General features: G+C 38.5%; 1 protein-coding gene across 11 annotated transcripts in view; it reads right to left on the bottom strand.

Annotated features, from left to right (window-relative positions):
- Positions 1–20932, bottom strand: part of PTPRM (protein tyrosine phosphatase receptor type M) — a 484559-nt gene that overhangs the window by 274967 nt on the left and 188660 nt on the right. For all 11 annotated transcript variants that reach the window (XM_054191333.1, XM_054191334.1, XM_054191337.1 and 8 more), the window contains exons 6-7: positions 19642–19816; positions 8374–8667 (exon numbers count right to left, since the gene is read on the bottom strand). In XM_054191333.1, coding sequence (XP_054047308.1) covers positions 8374–8667; positions 19642–19816 — 469 coding nt within the window. The remainder of the gene's footprint in view (positions 1–8373; positions 8668–19641; positions 19817–20932) is intronic.

Raw genomic sequence — 20932 nt, 5'->3', positions numbered from 1 at the left:
AGCAGATTCCTGGTCAATTGGGTGCTGCCTCTTGCCCTGCAGGTCTATCATAAGGGAAAATGGGATTACCATCATAAGGTGGCAATATTTAGCAGACATTTTTTCCAGAAATTAGGCTTCCATTGTCTATGGGACATCTTATTTTCCCGGCTCCTAAAACAGGTGGCTCAGAAGTTCACTCAACCATTTTTTTTAATTACAAAACCTGTTCTTTAGAGCCTAAATCCCCTTTGGTCATAGGGGTGATACATTCATACATATATATGAAGGAGAAAGAGTAGTAGATTGATGGAGCTATATGTGTGTGTATGTATATACACACATACACACTCTCAGGCACGCATGAGTAGTTATTCTTTTAGACATAAATTGAAGAAGTAAATATACTTTGACCACTTCAAATCTATAAAAGGTTTTGCTTTGGTTTTGGATTAAACCTTCTCCATAGACTAAGTCGGAGGAAAAGCCATCCTTTCCTGTCTCATTTGCTAATGTCTTTGCCAAAGAATCAGCTTTATTAAAAATGAAGTGAAGTTTATCTGTAAGTGGAAAGCAGTATGGCATAACTGGATGTGAAAATTGGAATAACTGATGTGAAAACTGCCTTCAGAAGAGGGGAGAAAGTGCTCAGCAGAAAGTTGCATCTATACCCAAAGCACTCCCTGTTCTATATTTCTAATTGCTTTTAGTAACAGAGTACCAATGCATTTATTTAATTCTGCAGTGATAATACTTCCGAAGAGAGAGATACAAAGCCTCCACAGAACAGTTCACGTTCAATTTGGTCAGAACAGAATACTAATAAGGAATGCCCTATCAATACTTTTCACAAGTATACCTCATATACCACTTCTATTAAAGGTGCCCACATACCAGTCTTTTGTTTATAACCAGCACACTCCCAACTTGCTGGGTTTTTTTCACTCCATAACGAGAAATTCTTCCTGAATCAAAGTTGGTAAAATAATTTTTCAAGTGTGTGGGTTTTGAGTTTTTCCTTATAATTAATAAGACATTGTAAAAAATCTGGAGATAGAGATATGTCATAGAAATAATATTATCTACTTTTTCTCAAGGGTCATTATGTTTTCTTCACATTCCCTTTACCTGGTAGATATGAAATTAATAATTTTGCCCCTCGCGTTTGCTATAAGATGGTGAAGGTTCATTTGTCTCAAAGAGCAGGTTAATTTCTTTCTCTGCAAATGTTTTGAAATGGAAATCTAATAAAGTGAAGAACTAAGTCTCCATTTATATGACTGCTTTTCACACGACAGTCCTACCTGGCACTTCTTTTTACAAACACTAGGTTTCCATCTCTATATAAATCCAGCTATAATTGTCAGGAAAGAATCCTAAATGCTTCACCTCATTATAACAAGGAGCTCCTCAAAACAAACTGATCTGACAGCCAGGTTTCATACTACGTATCCTTACCATCACTACAATGTGTCTACGTTCCTTATACATGCCAGCACACGTGTCAGAGAGAGGGCCAACAGACCTAGATCTCTGCAGGAGATTTCCTCTCCTCTTCCTGCCCTTCCCATCAGGTGGTGGGGAGGAAAAATGTTCTGCCCCTCCAGTGAGACCTCTGGATGCTATAACTAAACCAAAAACGTGTATTTAGGGACTTACGAAGACACGAAAGTGCAGGGACTAGTAATTTCTACATAACACCAGCTCGCTTGGTGGCTGATGCTAGGAAAAAATGTTTGTGCGCACAAGCTGAAGATTCACTGAACAGAGAACCGAGCTGTGATTTCCCTTGCAAAGGAAAGACACACTTGTGATAAGGCAGATATCCTGATAATATTTTATTTTCTAAGAGAAAATGTTTATTTTTCTCTATCACTGACAACCAGAAATCTGAAAAATGATGTGGTGTAACTCAAACTTCTATTAATGATAAAAGAGTCTTTCTATCATGCTGTACCTCACTGTTCATACAGCCTTGGGAAGGACAGGAATACGGTGGAGAGATCACAATACATCCCTGCTTGTGAAAGCAGAGTCCAGCAGAATTTAATGGACGGCATGGTGACAGCTCCTCTCCCCAGAGTTTGACAGAAACTCAGAATCACAGAATGGCTGAGGTAGGAATGGTCTGGTCCATCTGGTCCAACCACCCCCTACCCAACTCTTGCTCAACCAGGGCCAACTAGAGCAGGCTGCTCAGTACCATGTCCAGACAGCTTTTGGATACCTCCCACTGCTCTCCCCTCACCTACCAAACCATTTCATTGCAGAAGGCTGTCAGGTTAATAATTTTTTTTTTGTTTCCTAATAAGAGGTAAGTGACATGGACATACATCCCATTAGGTAATATTTTCTTGGAATCCGATTAAAATCTATCAGTCTTCCTTCTGCACATCCAAAAGCCGTGATCACCTTCTAGACTGCAGAAAATCCACTACTGGCTTTTACCCTTTTGAGAATTGTAGACCTTATATGGGAATGATTTGTGTATCAGAAAGGGATTAGGAGAAAGGATGATACAAGTAGGTATTCCTCATTTCAAATTTCTATTAAAACTGTAACTTACTTTCTCAATGAAAACATACATGAAATGTAAGTTCACTGTGGACTTCCTGTTCTGGTAAATCAATGCAACTTCCTACTAAAGTTTATTACAGCTTCAGCTTTGGAATGGTGACTTTAGAAATGCCATTGAACTTTTCCATGGAAGATAAAATGGTGCAGTACCTGCAATCCTCCTCCTCAGGGTTCAGGTGCCTGTGATCTGAGATCTAGCTCTGATACAACACAGCAGCACAACCTTGGTTCAAACTTCTGAGAAAATTGCCAAGTTCTGAGAAAGAGCTGTAGAAAAGAACCTGCAGTACAGCTTCAAGTTGACATTTTCTTAGGATCACAAAACTAAGCGATCTTAAGACTTCATTATATGCCTTAAAAAACCTAAACCTGTTCCCAGGCAGTCCCTCAAGGTATAGCAACAAGAAGGAAGAACTTAATTCCCAGTGACACAAAGATCCTTCCTCTTTTCTTGAGAGAAAAAGGTCAAAAGATACAAAGAAGCCTTCAAGGACAGAGAAAGGCAGCCTCCATTTCAACCTAGAGAAGTTCTCATCCTTCCAAATAGTGATATAGAATGGGGATGGGCATGGAAATAAGCAGTAAGTACCACTGAGATTCAAGACAGGCTAGGGCATGAACATTGACAGAGAGAGAGACTAACTATAGAATTCTTGACAAAAGAAGATAGGAAGGTGGAAAACGGGGAAGACCAACTGCAAAGATGATTGAGTATTCAGGATCTCATACGTTAGGGGCTGCAGACTGTCCGTCTTGTAGGACCTGGCAAGTGCTTCATGTTGTGGGGCAGGAAGAAAGTCGTAGCACAGAGTACTATCTGGCATACTCAGCATGTTGATTTTGCATGCAGGGTTCAAGACAGTTGCTGGCCCATACCACGTGCCTAAACATACTTTTGTCTGTTGCAACCTGATGCAGTTAAGAGACCGTATGACAGCAAAGTACTGTATAATTTGTGGGGACTATCTAAAATGGGTAGATGGGGAAGATTATGAGGTCTGTACTTTGGTTTGGATCAGGCTACAATTTTTAACAGAGCAAACATACGTTGCCTATGTGAATACTGTATTTCCATACTATAGACCTTATGTGCTTATAAATTATGCACCTGTTTTAGCAATGAAAAGGAGAAAACAGGGAACTTAGGTAACATTCCCAAGTAAAAATAGGGTTGTTGCTCTGGTCCACGTCTGATCATTTTCAGGATCTGGTAACAGGAGATGAGGTCTTAATTGATCAGAGGGAAGAAGATGCTCATTCCACCAGCGAGCGTTTTGGCACACGTATATTTTTTCACAATACCACTGGATGCCAGTGGGCAGCACAGAACTAGCAAAGTAATTTTGACACCTTGGAAAATTACCCAGCTGAAGCCAAAGCGGTGAGCAAAATGAATAAACCAAAAAAGAATAATCTTTAGGAGTGGGGATTTAAGGAGCTCCTCTGCTCTGTTCTTCCAGATGGTAACAAGCCTTCTAGGAGTAACAGACAGTTTACAACTAACCTGCAGCACTGATTCAAGAGCTCAATTGTACTGGGAGTAACGGCTTTCCTCCTGACAAGCTCAAGTGATGGCGTAGAAGAGACAGCAAAATGAACTATGTTAATTAAAACATTCCTGTTACTTCCTTGTATGAGGAATGTGTGAACTCTCTGCCTGGAAAATTATTGATTAAATTGTCAGTGACTGTTTTTGCAAATACTCCAGGGCATTAATCAGGTCTTAGCATAGAGAAGTAGAGTTCTGACTACTAAAAAAAGCGCCACAATTTGTGGATAGACCATCAGAAGGTTTTTTTTATGGCAGTCTTCTTATTTATTTTTTTTATTTTCTTAAATTCCAGTAGTTTTCTGGTTCAGGAAAGGAAAAAATAGTAATTTTCTAGGATTATTCCAAATGCCACAGTCAAAAAAGAAACATGACGAGAAAAAGGACACGATTTTCCCTAGGCGGCCTTAAAAATCTCCTCCCTTAGCAGGAGAGAGGATTTTATTTTACTTTTTCTTCCTAAGGTAGCTGGCTTGAAGCTATACCTGTGTCCTGGTTTCAGCTGAGTTGGAGTTAACTTTCTTGCTAACAGCTGGTTAAACCATGACAATTTGTTCACTGGCAGATTCAAGGAACAACATTGTTTAGAAATAAAGTTTCATAATAGAGAGACCATAGCAAAAAAATTTGTAGGAGCTCATTTAGCAATTCCAGATTCTCCAGGAGACTGTTTTAAGTGGGGCACTGCCTCACTGTGAGACTCCTATTCCTCAAATAACGGTGTCTGAAGCGTGAAGGATGCTGATATCTTGCCCCTAAACAACTCTAATTGTGGGTGAGTACTCTGGAATTCTTATTTTAAAACTTTACCAGAGTGAAAATGTACATCAGAGTAATTTGAGATATATTGTATAATAGAAATGTTCTGTCACATATCTCCTGATGGATTTTTTTCCCCATTTCTCTCCACCTCCCTTTTATTTTAAATGGCAGCACTATTCCAGGTTCCAACACCATATGAGACAGCTGTGAGAAGAGGGAGCTTTGAGCACGGCAACTGGTGATTCAAATTCCAGACAACCTGAGGCGGCCTCCACTTCAGACCTTGAAACAAGAAAAACCCTTTTTTCTGACTCAAATGTGGTTCACAATGGCCAAAATCCATTAAAACCCTCTTTTTCAAACCTGAACTCCATGTTCTAGGTTAAATCTAATCCAGACCTGAACGTAATTCCTCAGCCTTCCTGAACACTACACTGAAAGAGCACTTACATTTATATTACATTTCATCTAAAGGAAGCAAAACACTTTATAAAGTACGTAACTGCTCCACTGAGGGTGATGCAGCCAAGTCTGGAGAGATTATTTTTTCTTTGCATTCTAATTATAGATGCTTTTATTTACTAAAGTTACAGATAGGACTTGTCTATTACAAGCCTCTGAAATCTCATTTTGCTAAAATGAAAACATATTTCAAGTGCTTTGGAGAACTATTAAGATTATTGAACGTCTAGCGTACTGCTTCAAGTCTCCGAGTGGTTCACTAGACCCCTAGGGAACAGGCAAGCAGCATACAATTATCACAGTAATTAAAAAGGTGCAATGACTCTTCTCTTAAAGACTCTTGGTTTATTAATTCTATGGTATGCTTTGGAGACTGGCATTATTTTACTCCTACCCAGCTTAATTATACCGTCATTAGTTTATCAGCATCTCCTTTTAAGCCCTTGGGCCAGTTATTAGCATGTCACTTGCTAACAGTTAACCAATAACCACTACACCTTCAAAGCAGGATCTTCTGCTATAAAAATGCCAATTTGTAGAGACAGATTTAATATCATCATTCAATTTAAATTTTTCAGTCAGCCTTCACTTTCTGCTTTTAATTTAAGAGAGTTACTGTTTAGCTTAATGAAAACACAAATAATGCTGATGTATTACAAGATGTTACCAGGTAATAAAATACTTCCAGTACATAGCAGTTTATGAGACTGAATGCATGTTTTAACACTCCACAGTACATACCATTGAAAAGACCAGAAAGCATACGATGTTCTTAAATATAACTAAAATTCAGGATTTCTCTCTCTACTGGGTCTGGCTGGGATGGAGTTATTTCCTTCTTAGCAGCCTGTACAGTGCTCTGTTTTGGATTTGTGATTAAAACAAGGCGGATAACACACCAGTATTTTGAACATTGCACCACCTCAAGGCTTCCTCTTTTTCCCACTCTGCCCCCCCGGCAAGTAGACTGGAGGTGGACAAAAGGCTGGGAAAGGACACAGCCGGGACAGCTGACTCCACGTGACCAAAGGGATATTCCATACCATACGATGTCATGGGCAGCAATCAAAGCTCAAGGAAAGGAGGAGGAAGGGGAGATGTTTGTTGTTATGGAACTTGCCTTCTCAAGAAACCATTATGTGTGCCGAGGCCCTGTTTCCCAGGAAGCGGCTAAACATCTGCCCGCCGATGTGAAATATTGAATTAATTTCTTATTTTGCTTGGCTTGTGAGTGCAGCTTTTGCTTCACCTACTAAACTGTCTTAATCTCAGTCCATGAGTCTTCTTGCCTTCCTCCTATTTTCTCCCTGTCCCGTGGCAGAGGTGACCGAGGAGCAGCCGTGCAGGTACTACGATTCCACTTGGCTGCTGGCTGGCATCAACCCACCAGACTCTCTAACCCTTTAGTACAGACAGCCTCACTCACACAGCACCCAAAGTTACGTTATCTAATCATATAAGCAGATGATCAAACTACGAGAAAAAACATTTTTATGTTAAAATAACTGATGTACTTGTGTATTAAATACATACTAGTATTTAATACACAATACACTTGTATTTGATACATACTTTGTCTAAACAGATAATTTTACATTATTATTAAAGGCACAGTGACCCAGAAACCCTCCTGAAGGTAACTCTTAATTAATTTTTATGCTTCACTTTTGACTAAGCTGAAGTTATCTTAGTCTAATAAAGAAAATCTTACAAATACTAACTACTTAACTAGTACTATAACTTAACTGCATGGCTTTTTGGTATTTTTCATTAAATACTTCTGTCCAATAATGAGAAGAAGAAGAAAAAAAACCCCACATATACCACCAAAGAGTGACTACTTGTATAAGCTTGCTTCTTCAAAACATAACGCTGGGATTCTTGAGAGCAACTATATCTCATTCTATGTTTGACATCACACCCATCAGTTCAACTGAAATGCCATTTAGCCACTGACAGGTGGCCAGGTGACTTTACAAAAAGTCACTTTACTTTCATATGCAATGGAAATACATCATTATTGCTGTTGAAGTATGTAATTTTTTCTGTTAAGAAGACAAATAATATTAAGCCATTCTTTAAAGGATTAGGATCAACAACCTAATACCATTTGGTTAGTGCCGTTTCCCCTAGGTAACGCTTCTGCCTATCTTCCACCAACTTTACAGCAGCAGAAAGAAGATTTGAAATACTGGGGGAAAATACTAATGACCAAAAAAAATTCCAGGTCACAGTATACTCTATTATTTCCTGAGCAGCTGAATCCCAAATTAATATCACTGCCACTCTTCCTGAAAATTACTGTACAATTGCTTTTGTATAATAGGTCTACTTTGTATCTTTTTACAGTCAGAGGTCAGCACTATTAATTATAACATCCAAAACAAGAGCCAAGACTGCTACACAGCACTAGAAATCACACTGCCTCATTTAATGAAAAGACATGCTATCAGTCACTCAAGAAAGCAGTCCTTTGCTAAATCTCATCTGCTAATGGAGACTTAACTGTGTATACTTTTGCCGTTACACAGGATCTCCTTCCCCTTTATCTACAAGTCTGACATACTTGAGTTTGAAAAAAGCAAAAAAGAAACTTTATCCAAAACAAAGTTCTTATCAAGCTTGGGATACTAGCCAAAAAAACCAAAACAAAAAACAGAAATAAAAAAAAAAAAAAAGAAATAAAAAAAGGGTGAACTAACCTGACACCCAAACATACACTGGCAAGAGAGGGGCGTAATGAAATGGAGAGACCTTTGTGCATACCTGACACTAAAAAATTGTTTGTTTATTTATACAGCACTCTACACTGACCACTTTAAGGCACGCACAGGTATGATCATCTGCAATCTACAGTGGCACTGAAGGTTCGTTTCAAGGTCATCGTAGCTGGCAAATGCAAATAGCTTATACTTTAAAGCATTCAGTCTTAATTCCAGCAGCATGCTGGTTTAAAGTAGACGGTAAAAATTGCTTGTGAAATAACTTCCATTTTCAACCCTAGAAAGATGCTTACAATTTTCCAATTACTTTTGACTACTCACCAGCACATTTTGTTCTTGTTTTGAGAGCTGGGCCAGGAGATCCAGTTCCTCCTTCACCTGGTCTTGTAAGTAATACGCTGATTTCATATTCTGTGTCAGGATCCAGGTGCCCAATCTTATAGCTTGTGGAGTCCACGGGTTGTATGTCATACCAGCTTCCACTTGAAGTTCGATACTCAACTTCCCTTTGAATAATGGGTCCATCCCCATTGATGGAATTGGCATTCAGCTGTATCCACAGGTAAGTTGCGCCAACTGAGGACAGCTGGGGTGGAGCAATGGGAACTGGTGGCTCTGAAGCACAATAAGTTACAAAAAGCAGCAATCACTACACTGGCATTTTTTCTGCTTCTAAAACATTCAAATAAACAATGGGGTTTGTACTATAGAGATGAAGATTGCATAAAAATATGGATGTGAACAAATTATCACGACAGATTAGCTTATTTCCAGTAAACTGCAATACGCAAACTTTTGCGTGTGCGTGTGGAGATTTTAACATGAAGCTTTGTTTGATACCATGTAACTACAAAGCGGATGCAACTGCAATCCTATTCACTAGACATTACGTGGCAATTTTCAACTTCCAATTTAAAAAGAAAGATGATCTCAGTTTTTCTTACCAAAATACAGTTCTTACTGGACATAAATATAAATCCTAGCAAAACTAACATTTTAATGCTAAAATTGATATTGTAGAATTGTATTGTTCCTAGACATAGCCAGAACAGTGATTTCTGCATGAAAACAAAATGAATTTTTTATTCATTATTTCTTATGGACTGTACTACTCAGCCTTCAGACTTTCAGACTTCCGTGTAAGCAGAATAAATATAGTATTTTTTCAAGTCCTACATCCTGGTTAAAGAGAAAGAGATTCTAACTGAGAGCTGGGGGAATTCCTGAGTCTTTACTATGACTTTGACACTATTTCATGTAATGGTTTATTTTCGCTAACTACCAGAGCTGTACTTTGTCTCACAGAGCAAGTATGTGTGTGATCTCCTGATAGATCTGCATTCTAAAGGTTTTAAAAGTGAGTAAAATTTTAAACAAACTTTTATTTATTACATGATGGACATCTCATTTTAAATTAGACTGCAAAAAAATTTGCAGACATCGTCTCTTTTTAAAGGTAAATAACAAATTCATTTTTTTCCAATCGATTAACCAGGAAATTACTCTGCTCTTTCCTGCATCACATCTGCAAAAAATTCACCTTCACATTGGTTAAATATATTCATGTAGAATGAAACCAGGCTGCTGTAATAAGGCACCGTTTGATCCAATATTCTTAACATATCTATCAGCAAACACTGCCACCTTCTTAAGGTTACACAGAATACGTAATGAACATAGAACATCTGTCTTCCCTAAGCTGTAAATTCAGATTTATCCTTTTCTGCTAACCATTTTCCAACGTGTTGAGATATAGGCAGGCAAACAGAAAAGAAGCTGAATTTATATATTTCATCATTTTCTCAAGGACTTCAAAGTCAGAGTTAAAGCAAAGAACATTAAAGAATGAAGCACAAGGGAGAAAAAAACTCTGAAAATAAGTATTAATATTTCCTGAGAAATAGTAGAATTTCTATTTTAATAAACATGTAATTATCCTACATTATGCTGCCTTTTTTCATTTAGAGAAAGAGTAGTGAACCTGCAGAGCACTAAGGACACTGAAGATTAGCTATGCTTCAGATAGACAGTGTCTCTCATTAGCACTGTTGTGGCGGTGTGCTCTCCCCTTTTCCCCCTTTCCCCCCCGGGCTCCTGCTCAAGCCATGGCCATCAGCGGGAGTTCTTATGAGTTGCACTTGAACTGTGGGGGATGGCTGGCAACATAACCAAAACACCGTCTGGAGTGGGAACCCAGGTATCTTGTTCCCATGCGGATATGACTATAGGTCCATTATCTTACTCCATAAATAGCGGACAGCCCAAGAGCCCTTTGAGCTCTCCTGCACGGCAGCGAGCTGCACAACAGGATCTCCCCTTGAGTGGGGATGCTCGCTTAAGGTTCTGCTCCTTGAGGCTGAGAGGTCCCTTGCCACAACAGATTCTCGGTAAGTGACTAATAGCATGCTAAACTTTGAAATCTTAGCTAAGTGACATAAGGATTGATTGCGCATATATAATCCTTTAGACATAAACCGTTGACCAAGTCTGGGACGAGGATTGGATCCAGCTGCACCTAGACTCCTCTCTGAGACCGTTTAGAAAGCAAGGGGGGGCCTTTCTGAACCTCGTGACTCAACGGGAGGGTCCTCCTGAGAGCTTGTCTGACCCCTGGTCTCTATGCAGTAAATAATCAAGTGTACCCTGGCATCGAATCTCATAAAACACTGTTGCATTCACTACTAACTTTGTTAAATCACTGTTTTATGTTAATAAACATTTCACTACTTCTCTCTTACAAGTGAAGTTAATCACTCCGCCCGCGACAACTGTACACTTGTACGTAAGCTTCAGTCTGTGCAATCTGTTAGCAATTGCTGAAATATGACATCACAAAACAGCAAACATAGGCATCATCGTTACATATTTTCATCTTAACAACACTAATTGATTACCATCATGAAGAACATGATACAGTGGGCACCAATCCAGAATGTTTCCAAAGATGTCTACTAATTATTACTGATTGCAATAGACATCAAAATAACTTCATATATTGTGGCAGATTCCAGTACATAAAGAAAAGAATATTGTTTACATTTTCAAATCACTAGGGAAAACACTGTTACATGTCAGTAGCAATATATGGCAAACTGATGTAATCTTTCGGTTAGACACATACTGCAGTTTTATTGAAATTATTGTTCCTGAAGTATATAAACTATGGCTTCATACAGCGATAGCATGTCTGGAAACAGTTCCGATGACTCAAAATGATTTAGCATCAATTTAAATCATTAGGCTGTTTTGTGAACCAAGACATGAAATGGAACTTTTATAGAGCATCCTAAGGCATTTACTTAGCCATGCTGAAAGAACAGTTAATTACTTTCAAGTTTCAAATGCTACCAAAGGCTGTTGAAGTGCCATTCAAAATGCGAACTCAGGAGTTAGGTCACTAAGGTTAGTGGTTACACCAATTCATTCCAACTATTACAAGTACTTGAAATAGACAGTATTTTATTTTCTTTTTATCCCTTGGGGCATATTTTTCATTCCTTTGTGACCAAAGTGCAAAAGGTTAATGCAAGCTGCATGATTTCAGCAAAGCCTGCATATACTGCAGTTTAATACTAGTAACGTAGTTTAATACTAAAAGTAGTCTTCTTACCAGAGATCGAGGTTACATAAAATGAACCTTGCATTACAAATATGATGCTCATTATTAAGTGACTCGTTAAAAACCTGAGACCCGGAGTTAAGCAGACACTTTAATACACACAGTATACTACCAAATACAATGAGCCGATTTCATGACTAAGGTATGAAAGTTGTTCTTCTGACTTATTCGTTTATTCCTCCCTTAGGCAGAATGATCTAATCTTTTTAGGATCTTGAGGAGTTTGAATCACTTAATCGGGTAAGTACCAGGCTGCAGCACCATCTTTCACTAAAAGCAGGTTTACTGGTGGCCACTTGGGTAGTCTCAAATAAATACTATGCAAATTATTTTCTGATTAACACCTCTATGAAAATGGTATTATAGACCTGTGATTTTACAGCTGTGTACATTCAAGGAAGGAATTTCAACTGATTGGAAACAAGTTTGTAGCAGTGGCTGTTTAGTATGATGGTTTAGCTCAAAGAGGAGTTCTTCCCTGGAGATCTCTCTTGAAACAGAAGTAAACAGAGCTATTCAAGTACTGTGAAACCCTTTAAAGACAGGCTTTTAAAATAGCATATTAACTCAAAAAAAACCTAAGGTAAGTTTATCCATAATTTCAAATTTAATGCTTTTTAGACTTTGGACAGACAGCTGACTACTTCTGGACAAATGGCGATGGGCATAATCCCGTATGGAAAGAAAATAGTTTCCAAACATTTTCTACAAGATCTTAACATCTTTATCTTTTGCAGTTCTTTTAAAATTTAAATAGGGAGGTGAAAGACATCACACAGAGATGCCAGTAGAGATAATGTAAATCTCTGAGATTTAAGTTAGTTATAGAACACAAAAAATAGACATTTCTTATCTGTGTCTCAGAACAGCTAACTTGAAAAATGAAACAATCTACTTCAATAGTAACAATAAAATTTTTTGATTCTTCTTTTGCGGAGAGTGAGAGAATGGAGCAATGCTACATTTGTGGGGGATCAAGGAAGAAACATTTATCCTGCGAGCTAATTTTTTTCAGCTAAATAGTAACTGTTAGAAAGAGAATGCCACGATATTCCCACATGATACTGTTCAGCACATCATGAGTAGGTGAAGTGATAAAAATAATGCATCAACAATATCTGATGTTACGTCCACATTAATAACTTCTTTATTATTATAAAGCTAATCAAATCATTATAATTTTATAGTCTTGAAGTCAACTAAACAGGTTAAAGAATTTTTTTCTTCCATTTTCCTTTCTTTTTTTTTTTTTTTATGCATAGATACATATTATCACACTCCTCTTCTGAACATGCAAATGATTCTATCTCTTTGGAAACAGTGGAGAGTGGTGCCATTTTGCAACCTTTAACTGTGGGTGAAGGGCCAACAAATATCCCCACTGTTAACAAAAGACATGGCAATGATTTTGGAACATCACAGTTCTTCATGCAATACTTTTCCCAAAAAAGTCTTTAAATAATTCCTGCCAAAGCATTTAATTATTTAATTAAACAATACCTCTAAACAGTATGATGCATAACATGTGAGCTGATTTTACACTATTGCTTTACTGATACTGTTCAGGTGAAAACTTGACCTGACCCAGTATCCTAATGTCCTTAAAATTACTTGTAAATTCATCATTTAAGAAAAATGTCATTGTCGTATTTTATATGTATTTTGAAACTTTACAGAAAAACAAGTGTCCTTGTACCGTACACTGATAAGCCTACGCAGGAACAATCTAATTAGTTGGACATCAGTAAATATCCTAATAAACTCTGTGGTAGTAGTAATAGTCTTACTGTAGTACTGTACACGCATCCCTAACTAGGCACAAACTCTTCCCTTCCCCCAGTATGATTCCTCCCAAACCCAACTGCTCTGACTTGCCAACTCTCTTTTAAACGGCGGCACCTCAGCCTGCATTGCTCTTGCTCCATCCTCATCCGCTTACTTAAGTGGTCTAAGCCATCTATCCTTCCCATTCTCAGCTTTGCTCAGCTTTTGCTTCCTCCCCACACTATGGTCACCTTCTCCACATTCCAAACATCACTAAATTTCCACCTCAGGTTTGGGGTTTTTTTACCCCAGGTTGCACCTACAATCTCTGTGCCTGGTCTTTTCCATGCCTTCCAGTCTGCTGCTGTTCTTCTAACCGTGCTTCTCCCTAGCATCTACTTCTCCTCTCCCCTCCTGTACCAGGCAGTTCTCCTTTCCAGACAGTTCCCTTTTCCACTAGCCTCAGCCCCCATCCTCATCCCCTACATACATATATATGTATATACACACATACATACTTTTGCATATGCATGTACGTATGTTTATCTTCCACCCTTTGTTGTCTTTCTCCCTAGTTTTTAGTGTTTGCGTAGTCCCAATTTTCACCTACCTCCTGCCCTCTCATTTCAAAACACCCCCCAGCAGTTTGCCATACCTTTCAGTCCCAACACTAACAACCTCATCCGAGTATGAAGTCACTTGCTCTTCCATCCCTTGCTATCCACATGATGCATCTCACCATTTTACCCTCACGGTACAAGGGCTCAGTGAGGCGGAGGGCTGTATACTAAAAGAAAAGGAACGGTAAGCTCACAGCTTTTAATTCCTGTGCCTGCATCCAGTCTGTCCCAGAGGAGCTCAGATCAGTACTTGCATTTAAATTCTGTTCACTGTATCTAGAGTTTGGGGGGAATCTGATAGCTTAACTCCGAGAAGTCTACATTGTACGTATCAGAACAGGGGTCTCGGTGGGTTTTATTTAGTAGCTTGTAAATTGACTGTACTTGAAGACAGATATTCACAGGAGCAGAAAAACAGTATTCTTGACATAATCTGAAAAAAAGTTCCTCCTTCAAAGCCCAGAGTCTTCAGCGCTTTCCTATGGGATGGTTTGCTAAGATGGCTAAACCATCTCAACTGTTTTGGCTAGAGGTTTTCTCAAAATCTTCAGGCTAAGGGACACAACTGCACTAGAAAATATCAGCCTGAAGTCAGTTTGCCAAAATATTAGCGTCCGAAAGTAGGACTTCATGAAAGGAATTTTCAGGCAACCATAAAAATAAGTCCTAATACCACCACCGTTTGTAAAAAAGGGTATCAACAGATGGATCCAGCATGAAAGGCTACTTGTCAGAGAGACAAAACAGACGTTAAGTACTTGTGTATACTTAATGTATGAGAACAACTGATACTTCTCTTATGAAGAAAGGCTGAGGGATTTGGGTCTCTTCAGTTTGGAAAAAAGACGACTGGGGGGGGACCTTATCAACACTTATAAATACTTAAAGGGTGGGTGTCAGGAGGATGGGACCAGGCTCTTTTCAGTGGTGCCCAGCGACAGGACAAGGAGTAACGGGCACAAACTTGAGCATAGGAAGTTCCACCTAAACATGAGGAAGAACTTCTTTCCTTTGAGGGTGGCAGAGCACTGGAACAGGCTGCCCAGAGAGGTGGTGGAGTCTCCGTCTCTGGAGACATTCAAAACCCGCCTGGACGCGTTCCTGTGCAACCTGCTCTGGGTGACCCTGCTCTGGCAGGGGGGTTGGACTAGATGATCTCCAGAGGTCCCTTCCAAGCCTACGGTTCTATGATTCCATGATTCTATGAATGGAAAAGCAATCTTTTCTTACTGGGTCTTGGTCTCATAATGATTTTTCCCTCCAGAATAAATTCTTTCCTCTAGAGCCCCAGAAGAGGTTTGGTTCTGTTCTCGGTGTTATATCTTCCATTTGGAAAGATGCAGACATTTAAGCTGCGAGCATTACAGATGGCTACCTTTCTATACCCACACTTAAAAACCTAACAAAACTCCTTTTAACCAATCTGACACCTAGGTTTACCTTGTTTGAACTCAATAAGCAGTCTGAACTCTGTAATAATCTGACGTCTGCTCAGACGGGCTCATTCTGTTCTCTTAAATCTAATCTGTGTTGGATCTATCCACTATTAGAAAAATTTAACCTAGGGACTGTATGTAGAAGTCTAATTTACTTCACCAAATACATTTAATCAATTCCACCCTACTATTTTCCTTTTGCTCAATGTTTGATTACTTTTATGTCACCTACTAAATACGAACTGCTGTTTTTTACAATAAGTGGGTGATCTGACAAGGCCAATTTCATGTCTCCCATTAGATAAAGTGACATTTCAATCCAATTCTCTGACAAACTTAGATGAGGATGCTGTGTAGTTTGAGCACACACAATGACAAGGCACTTGTCTTTTCAGCCTTTCCTATCAGAACAAACAATTGGGTAAATTGAAAACCTCCCCTTCAGGATTTATTTAAATAGAACAATCAATACTTTATTTCACTGTCCTCTAAAAGGCATATAAGATAACACTAACAAGTTTTCAAAAAACCTTCTTTTTTTCCTTCTTGTTCAAGGCCAGCCTAATTGTTCACTGACAGGCTTTTTGCTTATTAACTAGACAATATTCATGTTTACAGTTCTTTAATAAGATAACATGGGATTAACTGACAGCTCTTTAATTGCTTCCCCCCCCCATACAGATTAAACCTTGCTATAACCATAACTGCTTAGGTAAAAGAAAAGAAAATATTTGACGTTTTCTTTCATATCTTTCCTCAAAGTTTGATTCCTATTCCTGTGTGATTTCAGGTTTGGATTGCAGCACCTGGCACTACCAGCCCTTCTGCTGACTTCGAAAGTTCTGGTACTTGGTCTCCAGTGCCACACAACATCACGCCACTACAAACCTTAAAGAGGTTTACATAAGAAAGTAACTGGAATCTACTTAGCCTAAGTTCCTATTTAGTGAAACTACATCTACAATGAAGTAGAATGAACATTGTACAGAGTTGTAACCCACACTACTGTGCAAATGTCCCTACTTAAAACCAAAGACATTTTGAAAAAAATTCCAACTCCAGTGCAGGATTTACTTATTTGCAGGTTGAGTTACAATTTCACTAACCAGAATGAAACAGAGCACCATAAATGTGAAGAACTGACTCTCTTTAACTTACAAATGCTAGGTTTGACTCTCCTGTCACCCTGGCAATGTAATTCCAGGGAAATTCCTCTAAAGTCATCTTAGTTACACCAGCATAAATGAGAAGAGAATTAGAATCATTGTTTCCAACAAAAAGTGGGGAGTAATTACACCACTGTTTCTACACATGCTGTTATTAACCCATCAGTAATTCCCAAGTATACTAAGCATTACATGCAATATGGGTAAATGTACATTTTTTCATGATTTATCGACTGTAATGGATTAAAAAAAAAGACATAGCTGCACTGAAATCAATCCATTATCTCTGAATTCTGCTAACTAACATTGCAGAAAAGCTGCTGAAAAAATTAGGAAATACAATTTCTTAATTATATGCCATCAATAAGAAAATATATTTACTAATTAGCCCCTAATGCTGCTATTTCAGCACAGTCATCTAAGGTTTTACAGCACAATGTTTAAAACGGGTCTTTTTAGGTCAGAAGGAATAACCTGCAGGTGGTCTCATAAAAGCTTCAGTACAGGCAACGGGGATTACCATAATTACTTTGCCACTCTACAAGTAGTTAATGGGATTATACCCGAAGGCTATACGCTTGTTCACAGCACCCATTGCAAATTTTCTGAAAGAATGTGGGTAAGCACAAATGCTTTAATGATACGCTTCATAATTTTGTCTACTGCACCGCAAATGGAGCACTAATAAATTAAAACACCCTAAATTAAATAATTTGAAAAAAATCTAACTTCTTTGGCTTTCTGTACCTCCTGTTACTGATGCAGTCAATCTTCCATCTGCCTCCCTTCAGGCAGTCTCCGTTCTTCCTCGTTTCTACTGATATTAGGTCTAAAAGATGCTTCATCATTCCTGTTGGGGTTCATACTTCACCCTTCCTTGCTCTTTGCTGACTTCCATACATTTCCTTTTTGGCCACTCCTTTTATTTCCTTTTCATGCTATCTTTGCTTGAACTGAAATAACTTCACTTTTTCTACCATGCCTTATATTCTCATCCTACCTTCTCCATTTGTTTCTATCTTCGTCTTCAAACAGCTCATCTAAGTTTTCATACTACAATTTGTTTTGTTATGTTATCTTCATACACTGGTTATTCACAAACTCCTCCTTTGTTGTCTTGTCCTGCTTCTCTCCATTTTCTCTAAAACACATCCACTGAAGCCATATTCTTACTTTTGGAAAATGGCTCGTTCTTCTACTGGTAACCTTTTATTCCGCAGTCTAACCCGTAGCCCAACTTTCTTCCTCAACAATCAATCCCTGCTCATCTCACAAAAACTGCACTAACCATATCACCTCTCCATTATTCCACTCCTCATTTTCTTCTTAAATATCCCCCTCAATTTTTATTTAATTCAAAAAACTCATCCTTATCTACAGCCTAACTGCTAACCTTCTTATATGTCTTCTTAATGTAAACTCTATTGTTCTCTCTTTGTCTCATCTTTTTTTTCCCCAAAAACTTTTGCTTTGCTTTTTTAACGTCTCGGCCTGATTCTTTACTTATGCCTCTGTGGCTCCTGTCCTTCAAACCCCTGCTTTACTGCTAGCTTCTCATACACGTGCTTTCTATACTGACTTCAGAAACAACATCCATGCTACATTTTCAGATATAACAGTTATCCCACACCTTGCTTATTGCCCTACATATAAGTTGCCTTTAGGAAAAGGATCAATCTTTAAAAAGTCCTGAGAAATCCCATATAGGTTTATAAATATACAAAATAATTAAAGAGTTAGGAGAAAGAAAAGAGCAAATCCCAGATCAACTAATAACAAAGCCCCTTATACAATCTGCTGTCTGCAACCAGAACTGTACAAGCTCTTATACTGCAATAGGTACTGATTTTTTAATTAGATGACTAAGTCGTAAGGAATGTTAATTTGTATCTTAACCCAAAAGATAAAACCTAGAGCAGAATTTCGAAAGCAGAGTGACAAGAAGGTACTACACAAAGATCAGCTTCTTGAACCTGTTACTCCTTACCCTATAAGTTTATTTCATTCTAATATGTTTATTTAATTATAATAATATCATCCATGATAATCTGAATGCTATCCCCAAAAGAAAAAAAAAGTCCTATCCAACGAAGAGCACTGTTTCTAAAATCAGAGGATGCGTAATAGATGCAAGTATGTCCTTCCTAATTCCCAGAGGAAAATTCCACACTGGTGGTGGATTTAGTTTTAGGGCACTCGTTCACTCCTTCCCAACTTGGATCAAACTGTTTTCAGGAAGAAGAGAAAAGAGCCTTTAGACCTTCATCTCACTTCTTGTTTGTTAGGCACAGAATGGACCCGAAGGTGAAGACCTGTAACATAATAATGTGTCTCCACACCTTCGGTGCTACAGAATCTGGTTTTGATTCTGAAAGAACAAAAATAACATTTTGTTCCTCCAAAATACTAGTATAAAAGTAAGAAGCAATCAAAATGCAATTTAAATATACTGTAGGTTAAAAAATTGTTTTAGTGCAGTTTTCTATAATAAGGATGGACATAACTGTATGCATTCTATTTACATTTAAGTGTTTCCTGCTGTTTTTAAAAACATCCCTCCGTATGTTGGAATATGTGTATTTTATGTGTTCGTTTTAATGTGAATCTTTCATATTTTGCAGTAAATGTATTTTTAGAACGCAATCTCCATAAAGGAAGTAAATAGCCATATGAACATAAGTTCATACCATAAAAAAAAAAATCTTGTAAATATACTCTTAAAGACATACAGTTCTAAACAGTGCATTTTGGAGAAATATTTAAAACAACAATAAACAAGTAACTAGTTAATTAGCCCTGGCTTCTTCTGTCATTCTCTTGTTACAGCTGGATAGGCTCTTAAGATTGACACAAACAGAGTCTATTTATTGAACCTCTTATCGACTCGAACAGGTTATGGGTGACATTCTTACTGAATTAGCAATTGCAGGTCCTTATTCCATACACTGAGCATGCAAATACTTCTTTTTTTTATTGTGAAATACCTTTGACTATCAGTTCTGCATAGTTTGATACACCAACTCCTCCTTCTGTTCGAATCATGCAGCGATAGTTGCCAGCGTCCCGCTTCGTGGCATTTACCACACTAAAAAGAGCTACAAATCGGCGAACGTTGAACACTTTTATGTCCTTCAAAGGTGCATCCCTTACGTAAATACCCTAGGCAAAGAAACAAAGAATATTGTTAATCATATTAAAAAAAAGACAATAATACTGAAACCCAATTTTATTTCTCTCGAGTTCCCCAAGAGAGGAGGCAAGATAAAAGCAGAAGTCTATGTTACTTTTACAGATGTTTACACTGTGTGAGACTTTACTGTCTTCCCATGTGAGTTAAACCATTCATCATCAGTGGGTGACCACTCATCTGGAACAGCTGCTTTCAACTCTTGATAGATTAACTAATAAAAAGATTTAAGAGCAATGTAACGTTTACTTGCTTGGCTTGCTATACACAAATATTTAAAGTTACCTCTTTTAAAGAAACATGAAACCCAGCACACTCAGTCTCCGCTTTCTCTTCCCCTCTGCATCTGCTACTTGGCATACGCATCTTGCACAGCTTGTACGGAAATGTCAGTGGGTGGTTCTCATAAAGCACCTACACACACTTGTGGGGTTATCAGCGACTCGGATGGAAGAGACTAGGCACAGATTTACCAGGCAAATGACCAAAAAGGTGGAAGCTGTCTCCATCTCCCACTTCCTCAGCATGAGACTGGGAACTAAGCAGTTTCTCCCTCAGTGCGGTGTCTCACCCTCAATTCAACATATTGCATGCATGGCACAAGAAAACGAGCTATGTAACAGCTGAGGAGCACAACGCCCAGCATAAGTCCCAAGCTACTGGCCTGCTCCCTCGTGCGATCCAGTGCATGGCTGGAGGAGGAAAAAAAGGAGGGTAGCAGACAGAAGGCAGCAGAGACGACATCTTGCCACGTCCTGACAGCAAGATGAGGGCAGAGAGACTTGGCCCTCAGATCCGTATCAGAACTTGTGCTCCATATGCCCGTGAAATAGGATACGTGCACTATGAACAGTCAAAAACCCTCAGAAAATGTGTTATCATTGACTTACTAGAGCTGGCTGAAAAAAAACCATATACAAAATCTAGTGACAACATTTACTCAAACAAGCAAGATGTGCTTTGCACAGAAACACATGTATTTCAACAAACTGAAGGCTACGGCTATTATCAAAGCATCAAGAGAAACTAGAGAAACCCCAACAAGCACCTCCCAAAAGATGCTCTCTCCAGGAAGGCATTTTTAGTAG

The sequence above is a fragment of the Rissa tridactyla genome, chromosome 2 (assembly GCF_028500815.1).
Source record: "Rissa tridactyla isolate bRisTri1 chromosome 2, bRisTri1.patW.cur.20221130, whole genome shotgun sequence".
Classification (NCBI taxonomy): domain Eukaryota; kingdom Metazoa; phylum Chordata; class Aves; order Charadriiformes; family Laridae; genus Rissa; species Rissa tridactyla.
This window is presented reverse-complemented; position numbering and strand designations above follow the sequence as displayed.